The following is an 11,345-nucleotide window of genomic DNA, read 5'->3' as shown; positions in this document are numbered from 1 at the left end:
TAAGACCACCTGGTCCAGCCTTTAACCTAGCACTGCCAAGTCCACCACTAAATCACATCCCTAAGCACCACACCTACACGTGTGTTGAAGATCTCCAGGGATGGTGACTCCACCACCTCCCTGGGCAGCCTGTTCCGATGCCTCACAGCCCTTTCAGTGAAGAAATTCTTCCTAATGCCCAACCTAGACCTCCCCTGGTGCAACTTGAGGCTGTTTCCCACTTGTTGCTTGGGAGGAGGCTCGTTCCCATCCGCTGCAGCCTCCTTTGAGGTGCATGTGGAGAAAGATGAGGTCTCCCCCGGTCCTTTGCGACTCGACTCGGCTCGGCTCGGCCGGGAGCCGAGACCGGCCGCCAGGTCTACCCAGTAAACTGCACCTCACCCCCCCCCACCCCCCCCCGCTTCCCAAATCGTGGCGCGGCCTGACGTCACCACCCTCGGGGGCGTGGCCTCGGTGGGCGTGGCGGGGTGGGCGTGGCGGCGGGCGTGGCGCCGGCGGGATCGCATCGCATCGCGGCGCGGTGCTGCGGGGCGCGGTGCGGTGCGGTGCGGAGCGGGGCTGCGGGGCTCTGCCCGCCCGCACCATGGAGGAGTTCCTGCAGCGCGCCCGCTGCCAGCTGGTGAGCAGCGGCTACGGGAGACCCCCGGCCTCCCGGTCCGGGTGGGTGGGTGGGTGGGAGGGTGGGCGGGCAGGAGGCTCGCGACCTCAGCGCCGTGCGGGGCGCGTGTTGGGGATGGGGGGCGTCCTGGTCGCTGCTGGCACTGTGATTATTGCTGAATAATGCCGGGGTGCTGCGCTGGGATTGCATGCTTGTTTGCAGGGACTTTGGGACGCATCAAGTTGCGTGGTTGTACGGGGGAAGAATTATTCCAGAAGGCACTGCAACACTGATGTTTCCGTGGTCTGGATGTACAGGACGAGTTTGGATAGCAAGACTTAACGGGAATCCGCAAGGGTGCTTAAAGACCGACTCCATAATTGAGTTTAAGCAGCTGTAGGTAGTTAGTATCGTGTTAGCAGGCGCACAGGTTTATGTGTCCTGTTGTCGGATGACTCTTGGTGGGGCTGTGTGAAGCTGCAGCACGTTTATGCTGTTTGCAGTACCTGATAGTCTGGCCCCAAGGAGCAGGAGCTATTCTCCCCTCTATATGCAGTGCAAAAGTGGTATGTTTTAAAGTCTGGTGTGGTCTCATGCCAGCTTGTTTCTAATTGTGAGGACTGGTACCCGTGCAAAACTCAGTTTCACGGTTGTTACCTTTCATGGGCTGCCTTTACTTCTGCCAGCCATCGCATTTCTAGTAAGTGTACAATTACAGGACAAATTACAGGCTAGTAAGGAAACTCCCCTTGCTGCTAGTCTTACCTTGTAGTTCTTGGGGCCTGGGCCTCCTGTGTTTGCAGAGGTGGGTCCCATCCTCCGTAGAACTTATTGTACGTAACAAAATATACGTAACTAAACTTCATTGTAGATAAGTAGAATATCAGGGCCTTCCCTACTTTATAGCCCTGTTACGCATCTTTGGAGACTGAGCAATTGTAAAACAAAAATCCCATTCTACTATAGCCATCATGCTCTCTATTCAATGTCATGTAAAAGAAAGTTTATTATACCATCTCTGGTTATCATATATATATATATATATATATATATTAAAAGTATTAGAGAATGAAGGCAATTTTTAGAGGAATGATAAAGTAGAAGATAAAATCCCGTGGTGGATCCATTAATATTTAACTATGTTGACATGTGTAAAGGATAAGCATGAACTGTTTATACTTGATCATATGTTGATTGCACGCCAGCTAAATTGTTTTACCATGTCTTTTTAGGAACTTGCAAAGAAAGCGTTTCCCGTACATTTTTATCTAAGCAGCATAAGCCTCAGTAGCCCTGTTAAGAGATACTACATAATGCAGTTATAAATACTTAATACATTTTCCCATTGGTATTTTGTATAATGCAACCTTTGAACTGAAGTTTTGGTTTTGACAAGTTTTCTGCTTGAGTATAATGAAGGTGGCCTCACTTAATATTATTAATAAAAATTGTTTTTCTTATGATAGTAGTCCTCTCTGCACCACAAGTAAACAGCAAGCGCTAAGAACAACTACAAGTATGTACTGCATTAATCTTTCTGAATAGCTGTTGATAATCAGAAAGGAGTTGTATAGAAAACTATAATCAGAAGAAGTCCATAGACAGTAAAAAGTGTTATTTATTTAATTCAGATGGGATGTAGAGAACAATAATTAAATAGCAGCACATCTTATTCCTGCAATGTGCGGCTTTCCAAAGAAATGTAAACATCTCTTTGTATCTCCTGAATTTTGGGAGAAGAATGCCTGTTTTGGAGTAGTCTTCTCTACAGGATGAGCAGTGGGGGGGGTCTTTCTGACCATACTGTCTTCTTGTATGTGTCTGTGCCAAGTGTGGCTGGAATGAAGAAGAGGGATCTGGACATGAGAATGTTCGGTTCAGAAAAAATTTATAAATCTTACAGGTCAATTTCAACTCACTGATTTAGTTTGAATTGCATCCTTCATGCTCCTGTGGTACAGAGTAGCATTCTGCTGCAGAGAAGACTGATGACACTTTTTCCACCCTTTCTTGGTCAAGGCTTTTGTGGGAAATCTTTCTCTGCTGATAGAAGCTAGCAGTAGGCTGGGGCAAAGAAAGGGCTATGTCTAATTTGCTACCAATGTAAGGTAATGCTGCGTGGGTAAATGAGTGGATGGATCAGAACTGATGAGCTGCTGCTGTGTGTCACCCTGCTACTGCAGCCCTACCTGTGGAAGACACTAAAGCCCTGCAATTGTATCTCAGTGGCTGGATGATGCCAGATTTACAAGATTAGTATTTCACACCATGGATAGTCTTATTGGGTTAAACTGATTGCAGTATTCTGACTACATGAGTACTACTCAGCATGAATACAAGAAATTTTTCTTTACTCATAAACAATAGCTACAGACTATGCCAGAAGAAGAAATGCTCCAGACTATGCAGGGGAACCTATTACTGCAAGTGCTTCATCATTCATTTGGCTCTGGCTCCAGCCACAACATTAATCAAGGCTGTTTTTCTACATGGAGCAAATTCTAGCCTAGGAATATGCAACAGAAAGGACTTAAACATTTGTTGTTGTTGTTTTCTAACTTTTCCTCTTAATAGAGAGGAAAATTCTCTACATATTATAAAGTGAAGTCTCCAGTAGGCTTTTCCTTCTCTAAGAGCAATTCATTTTGCTTTTATGACTTTCCATGAAATCACAGAATGTTTTTAGTAATTTTCAATATAGATATTTAAGCTTGCTATGTATAGTCTATGTAAACTCAAGGAGAGAAAAGGTTGGAGAGCAGAACGTGGCAGAATATAAATAGTTGCTGCATTGATGTTTCCAGGTATTTATGGTTCAGTCCTACAAGTTTCTTTGCAGTCTTTCCCAAGTATGGTAGAAATGTGAGAACAACAGAAGCTAAGAGACAACAGGTCCTTCGCAACCAATGTTTTGTCTTGGCTAAAGGAAGATTATGAGCAATAGAATATACGTATATCTGCAGTTCAGGCTTTAAAAGCTAGCTCAAAATTTGTGTCTGAAATAATATGTTAGTCACAGCTACAGCCAGTTGTCTAGGTTTGCTATTTGTTTTTAAAGTCCATTTATGCTTTGGCTTCTCACAGAATCCAAGACAGTGAGTTTTACCTTTTTATCACGTGCCCTGTGTGATAAGGCAAACCCCCTTTTGTTTGTTACACACCATCTGCCTGACAGTTTTAATGGGTGTTCTGTGGTTCTTATGCCTTGAATAAGTACAACTATTTTTTGTTCACTTTCTCTATGACATTTAGTTAAGTATTACCATACCTCTCTTTTCTTCTCCCCAAACATTTCCAAGCTAATGTTTTCTATTGTCTCTTCTTGTGCAAGCACTGACCTACTGCTCTGATCATCCTTGTGGCCTCTCTCTGAAGATTTTGCAATTTTATTAACCCTTTGAAAGTTGTGGAGCCCAGAATTACCTGCAGTATGTAAGGCACAGTAGTATATACATATATACAGTAGCATAATGATGTTTCAGGCTTTTTCCCTTTTCTTAAGAGTTCTTGATAGTCTACTTATTTATTTTACTGTCAGAAAGCAGTTTTCTGATTCTTTCAGAGTATTATCTGCAATGGAGGTGTGATGCCTTTTCTGCTTAGTAATACCTAACTTAAAGCCCATCTGGCTGTGTACCTAAATAAGTTAAAACACAGAGGTGGCTTTGTTTCCTTACATTCTTTATAGTCTGCGCTTTTCAGATGTCATTTTCATTTACTATCTCATTGCCTACTCCCTCAGTGTCATGAGTCCTTTTTGCAGCTCTTGTAAGCAGCTTTAGATTTGACTTTCCTGAATAATGTGGTATAGTGTGCAGCTTTTGTCACCTCATTATTTGTCTGCCTGACCTACTGGAAGTAATATTATTTATTATTTATGGATACAAAGAGCGGCATATCCCATCATACATCCTTGTAGAGAGTCCTTCACAGACATTTTACAGACATTTTCCTTCATTATGGAGAATTGACCTTTCCTGTTTCTGTCCTTTTTTTCTATAACTTTTAGTTCTTTATTAATGCATGGGAGAATCTAACCTCCTCCTCTCCCCCCACCCCCCCGCCTTCTTTGGGGATTTAGTTTCTTTACCAGCCTCTAGGAAGCTTGTCAATAGCATTTCCGTAGAGCTAAGTACAATGCATTGACTACCCTGTTCTTATTTCATGCCTGTTGACTTATTCAAAGAACTTTAAAAGATTTTGTAGAAAAACGTCATGCTTCACAAAATCTTGTTGTCTCTTTCCCAGGATATTATGTTGTTGATCTGTTTGATGGAAGATCAGTCTGTCTCTCTCTGGGTTAGACTGTTTCAGGCACAGCTAATCTCTCAAGTGGGAGAAGAGTGGCTGGTTGTTCAATACATCATTTTGTATAATTCAGTTACAAAAACAAATCAAAAGCCTAAGGTTTCAATGATGTAACTTCACAGTAATTATCAGAATGTTTATCAGAATGTTAAAGGCAATTAAATAGAGAAGTAAAAATTCAGAAATTCTTTCAATAGTAGTTATCTGATGTCAAATACTGTGTGCTGCATGAGTTAGCAAAGTGTGATTGTTTACAAGTATTTCCACATTCCTCAGACAGTTTGCAGTGAAGCTGAACAACTGTGAGAAGCTAAATCAAAGGAGTCTGTCAAGAAAGAAACTGTAAGAATTAAAAACAAAACATACAAACAATAACAACAACAAAACCAGAATTCCCCTTGGAAGATGCTAAAACAATGGCAGGCAGCCAGTGCTTATTCCCTGGCCTTAGGTCTGTGCTCATTGGAGAGCCTAATGCTTCATATGGTGGCTTCAGGGAATCAAAGAGGACAGAAAGAGCCCTGGAAAGGGCTTAATGTGCAGATGATACTGATATACCCACATACTGCAGCAAACTGCTTCAAACTAGCAATTGAAAGATGGCCCTTCCTCTGCAGAGAATAGTAGATTAGCTGGGGAAATAATCTTTCCAAATGCTGTGTCATCTTCAGCAGTTAGCAGTACTTGGATAAAAAAAAAAAAAAAGAGCCAAACAAACTTTAAGTTCTTTTAATCCCTTGCTGCTGTAAGAAAAGAGGCTATAATACCAAACCAATGTTATAGCTGGCAGAATAATACATGGTGCAAACAGAGAATTATGCTCCCAGAAATACTTGCCCAGAAAAAAATTTACTGTGACTGGACATTTTCCAAAGTGAGGGCCAGATCCGTGACCGGGGAGTTGCCCTTCAGAATTCACTAGAAGTCTTCTATGGTACTGCTTTGATGGCTATGAAAAATGAATTCTGTGTTTCTAAGTCAAAGAAGTTAAAAGAACAGTTACTGATGATGGCATGACTTGAACAGATTTATGTGACCGCAGTTTGAAAACAAGCTGAGTCACTTACATGTTTATTCATATTGCCTTTTATCTGCCAATCTGGGGTTTTGTTATCAATGATAGCTAATGCTTGCTTTGAAAATTTTTTTTTTAATTTTTACTGGAATGAAGTGGTGGCTTTATGGGAAGGGAATAACATTATAGAAGTGAATTGGAAGTTATTTTCATAGAAATTGTTAAATCCATCTAAACAAAGACATTTTTTTTAAAAAAAGGCTTTCACGTATTAACTGAAGGAATCAAGTCTAACCCTCTCATGTATCTTCTTTGCATTAGTCCAGCAGCACACAGAGGATTTGACTCCATTTAGCAGGACACTGAATTAAAGATGAATTAAAAAAAAAAAAATTCAAAAAGCTTGATAGAAGCTTAATAACAAGAAAATATTTCCTGAAAATCAGGTATTCTAGCTACAAGAGCAGTCTTCCAAAGAAAGAATAGGAAGCCACTTCTTAAAAGCAAACCAAAATAAACCTTGATTTAGATGAAAACTACTTTAAAATACAGCCTACAGTTGTATGGAAAATAAACTGGATGATTTAATAGCTTTTTACAGTTCTCGTAAAGTCATGCAGACTACAAATACACAGCAGAAATTTTAGAGATGAAAATGCTTTTCCTCATGGATTTTTTTTTTTTGGCATTTGGAGGACAGAAATAATATATATTACTTTTAAACAACATCCTATTTTTCTCAGCTTTTATCCTTTCCTGGTGTAGTAATATCCTCTCATTTGTTACAAACACACATACACAGACATTGGAAGTGGAAGAATAAAGCACATCTTAGTGAATTTTCATTGAAAGTGCTGAAGTACATCAGAACAATCAAGACAAGGCAAAATTCTACCCTGAATAACTTTCTGGGTGTTGAATCATTTGTATAGCTGACATATTATGCTCACTGTTCTGCACAGAGCTAAATCCCAAAGTCATCCAGTGCTCTAAAAGTCAATTTACTAAAGTATTGTGCTACACATATCTGTGTTGCTGTGGTATTAACCAGGATCCAATTTTGCTAGAAGCTAAACAGATACTTTGTAAACATTCAATCTCTCTTTTAAAGAGTCCCTAAAGTTAAGTTGGAAAGCCTGAAGGAGGAAGCAGAGAAATCTGGCAGTAACATGTTGGTAATACGTAGGTGTGATAATGTTCACATATCCTAACCTGTTTGTTAATGTTTTGTCCAACAGCATCTTTGAGTGAGAGTTTGAAAAAGGAAGATGGTAGGGAAATGTGTCTTTTCAGTGTGGGGACAGCATGGGAGGAAGCAAGGTCTGATTCTTCGTTGTTATTGACCAACCGGAGATAGAAATTAAGATTTCATTGTTGAATGGGAGATGGTAGGCGAAGCAAAGGAAGGTTTGTAAAGGTTAGAAAATGTTGGTTAGAGAGTCTACTTAAAGTGGCAGACCTAGGAGAGCTGGGTGGAGAGGCATGCATAGTCAGGGACAATATGGTGGCTCTGGGGAAAGGTGTTTCACAGCAGGTTACTGGGAGCTGCCAGAGTGTCTTTAGTAGAGCAGAAGAGCACTTCTGTGATTAAACCACCAGGTATAGACAGCCTGACTGTCAGCTCTGAGGGGAGACAGGAGAGGTAGATCGGAAAGAAAACCTGCAGGATGTGGCAATAGGCAGGATGGGAGCCAGGGTATGTGTGTGTCTAAACTGATCGTGGCACCAAGGTGGTGGGCCTGGGTGAAGGGCACCACAGTTTTGTTTCTCCCTATATGTTTATGTACATCCTTGTGAGAGAGTGATGGAGAAAAGGGGGAAGGGGTGAAAGCTCTGCTTGAGCCATGCCAAGTTTGAGTTTATGGTGAGGTTCTGGTGTGGACTAAGCGTGGGATTTTGAAAGGGTCAGTCCCTGGTCTGAACCAAAACCCTGCTTGTCATCCTGCAGTTCTGGGGGTGGTCAGATTCAGTGCTTCAGTGACTCGGAAACATTCCGGTTTTGTTCTTTTTCTCCAAAGAAGATGGCCTGGTGCCAGCAGGTCCTTAACAACTGGAATGATATCACTTGCTCTAATGAGATGCTAATAGATTGCAGCATGGTGAGGACGGCGGACTGGCAGTGAGAAGGTTAGGAACAAATCAGAGACAAGTGACATCTTGATGATGTCAGATGGTTCTCCTTCCTTGTCTGTTGTGTCATTTGACAATAAGGGAACACAGTGTAATCGACCTAATAGATCTAATGTGCTGGCCCAGTTCCATTTTGTGCAGTCATAACCTGCTTCTGTAAAATCCCCTCAAGCCTTAATTTATCAGTCATAGGCCTCCTTACGTCAACTACTGTCTAGGGTACAGTGTAATTTTGCAGAATAATTGTTTGATATGACTTACCTGTTTTTTACTCTTTGGAAATTCTGCTAGATCTTGGTAGCAATAATTATATTTATCCCTTTTCATAATTGACACAGTTCTAAATCTGTTTTTAGTCTTCTGTGCAGAAGTGGCTACATGTACAGCACATGACACAGACTAGCCAAGTTAGCTGTTGAACCAGCCTTTGACTGAGTGACAGACCATCACACTGGAGTGACCTTTTCCCTAATGGTTAATCTTATTGTACAATGATTACATTGTGATACAGAACATATGAATTATTGTAGTTAATAAATACTTGTTTGCTTTTTTTTTTTTTTTTTACAAAGTCATGAGCAAAGTTGAGATCTTTCAAGGAAGAAGAAACATCTGAAATGTTTCTTCAGATTCTACCATGACTCACAGAAATTAGTGGAGACACAGAGTCTAGGTGGTGTGGTGGCAGAGAAGGGAGATTCTGCATGGTAAACCTTGTATGCTGTTCAGCAGTCATTGGGTTAGCAGGAAGAGAACTCTTCTTTTTTTAAATTTTTTTTTTTTTTTTTTTTTTGGTGAGAAGCATAATTACTCTGTTTGGAGTGTATTTGACTTTTCAGAGAAGCAGCAACAAATGGTAAACTTTAGAACACTTGGAGGCCTAAATATAGACAGTTGGCAAGTGATCAGTTGACTGCTTCAGCAGACTTTACTTAACAAAGGTTTTAACACTCAAAGTCATTTGCAGGCATGGCAGGATTACAGCTGAGTCAGAAGGAACACAATGATAGGTTAACTTGTTAGAAAAGTACACTTCTGTTTTTTGGTAGTGCGTGTATGCTGTCCACAGAAACTTTGTGTTTATTTAACTAGTTTTCTCACACGTAAATCTATTTGAGACTTTATCTTGAGCGTTTTTATACCCAGAAGACCAAATGGCCTTATGTGGTTTCAGAGTGTGTTGTGCATTTGAGGTTTATGTCTGTATGAAATTTGGAAAGGTTAGCCTGATAGGTTTCTATATGTTATTCTTATACATTTGAGATAGATAGTCCTACCAAGTTGAAAGAACATGAATGATTTTTAAAAACACTGTTTCACTTCTGACGTGTCTGTTTTGGTATTAGTTTTTCTGTTGCCTCGAGTTTTTTGATCTTCTAGTGCACCAAGCATAAAAATGAAAAATATCCATCCAGTTGAAAGAAATGTAGTGAAGAAAACAAAGCAAATTCCTTATTTTCTCTTCCTTGTCTCCCCTCCCCCCCCTCTTTTTTTTTTTTTTCTTTTTGGTACAGATTGACTTAGCTATCCTTTTTTAACTTTGTTGGAGCAATAGCTGAAATAGTAGTTACGGTAATGTTTTCATTAGCAAAAATATTGTAATTCAAGTTTACCACATTCACAGACTTTTTTTTTTTTTTTTTTTTTCCCTGAGGGTCTAGACACACAAACTCATAAAACCAGTTAGATTCCAGAGAGTTGCACAAAACTGTTCCATCCTTTGAGAATTTGATGTACTAGAACTTCAGCATTGGCAGTTTTAGGAAGAAAAAGAAAAGGCAGTGGCATCATTTGTTTTTTGGAAGTTTGACATAACTATGGAAACAGCACTAAAGCATTCATTCCAGATATGAGAGAGTAGTGCAGCTTGGAGTTCTAGTCTTTCATCTCCAGAGACATGGACTCATATCCTGTTTTAGATCACATGTGAAAATGAGTTAAGTGATCTAATCTTAGAAGCTATTTGTTCACCTCTCAAAATCACTGCACAGTTTTCAATTGACAACTCTTTTTGCAGCTTGTAATGCAAGTGGTAGCATTTCTAAGCTCAAGTCTGAAGTATTTTGGTTGATCTGTTTTACAAAGTTTGCAGAACAGCTATTAGAGCCTGTCTCAGTTGTTGAACCTTTCCTTAAAACAAAACAAAAACCCCATCAACTTAACAGCTCCTCCTGCTTTGTGAGAATCGGGCCAGTTACAGTCTCATCATTTGAAAAAAAAAAAATACAGTTTCTAAATAAAATACAAATTACGGTTAATAAAGAAAATGAATTGTTCTAAAGAAATATTTTTAGTGAAGCTTAGGTAAGTATGAAGACTGAAGTTGGCTTGACTGAAAATGCTGAGATCTTGATTTTTGGAAATAGAAGTTAAAGTATGTGACTTACTTGTTATGGAAATAGTTTATATGTTATTTCTGTATTCTATATCTGTGTCCATATAAAATAATTCAAATGTTTCTCTTTACCAAAATGTCTGTGGTGGCACAAACCATTGTTTAAGAAAACTTTGGGGCTTTTTATTGAATTTCTTCTTTTGGTTTGTTTTCTTGTAGAACTTGCGGAACTTATTTGAGACTATATTCTGGCCTTGCAACTTTTCTTTTAGGGTGGGAATTTAAATTCTTTTCTGTGTTAAAGTGGTCAAAATAAGGAGTAATTGCAATTTTGATAGCATTTAGTTTATACCATAAAAGCAAGAGAGGCTGTTTTCAGTATGCCAAAATCAAACACTGTATTTAAAAATGCTCTATTTTCTTGCTCATGTTTATAGCTGATGAGTTTAAATTGTGCTTTCCTTTTCTCCTCAACTTTGTACCTTTTAGAGACGGAAAAGGAATGAAATACATGTAGTTACTTTTTATTCCCTTTTCCCTCTATTTCCTCTGTTCTTCTCTTTTCTGTCTTATCAGTAGAATATTCAATGGTCAGAACCATAATATTGCAATATGGCCTTGAGGGGTAGGGGCATACATACCAATGTATGTGAAACTAAATTTCACAGTAAATTTCAATAGTGTCACTATGTTGTAGTACAAGTACTTTGTGATTTTCCATAACTGCTTGTAATATTGCACATTGAACATTTGTAATATTGCACATTCCATGCCAACAAATGAAGTAGATCGGTTCTTCTGAGCATTTTACAATGTTTAGGATAGATTGGCCTTTTGGCATATGAACCGTCGGTTTCTCTTCGACCTTACAACTTGCTGTCCGTTGTGAGATAACCAGACAGCTCTTCTTGTCTGCCTGTGAGGTTATTTCTCTTTGCATCTCATTGTGCTGGAAAATA

At 39.6% G+C, this 11,345-nt stretch overlaps 1 protein-coding gene across 6 annotated transcripts in view; it reads left to right on the top strand.

Moving 5' to 3' along the window:
• Nucleotides 1-457: 457 nt before the first annotated feature.
• PRUNE2 (prune homolog 2 with BCH domain) overlaps nucleotides 458-11,345 on the top strand; it is a 136,686-nt gene continuing 125,798 nt past the window's right edge. For 5 of the 6 annotated variants that reach the window (XM_068666293.1, XM_068666291.1, XM_068666290.1 and 2 more), the window contains exon 1: nucleotides 458-619. In XM_068666293.1, coding sequence (XP_068522394.1) covers nucleotides 584-619 — 36 coding nt within the window. In that variant the 5' untranslated portion in view covers nucleotides 458-583. The remainder of the gene's footprint in view (nucleotides 620-11,345) is intronic. The other variant, XM_068666292.1, reaches the window with a different exon arrangement.

This window comes from Anas acuta, chromosome Z (assembly GCF_963932015.1).
Source record: "Anas acuta chromosome Z, bAnaAcu1.1, whole genome shotgun sequence".
NCBI lineage: Eukaryota > Metazoa > Chordata > Aves > Anseriformes > Anatidae > Anas > Anas acuta.
This window is presented reverse-complemented; position numbering and strand designations above follow the sequence as displayed.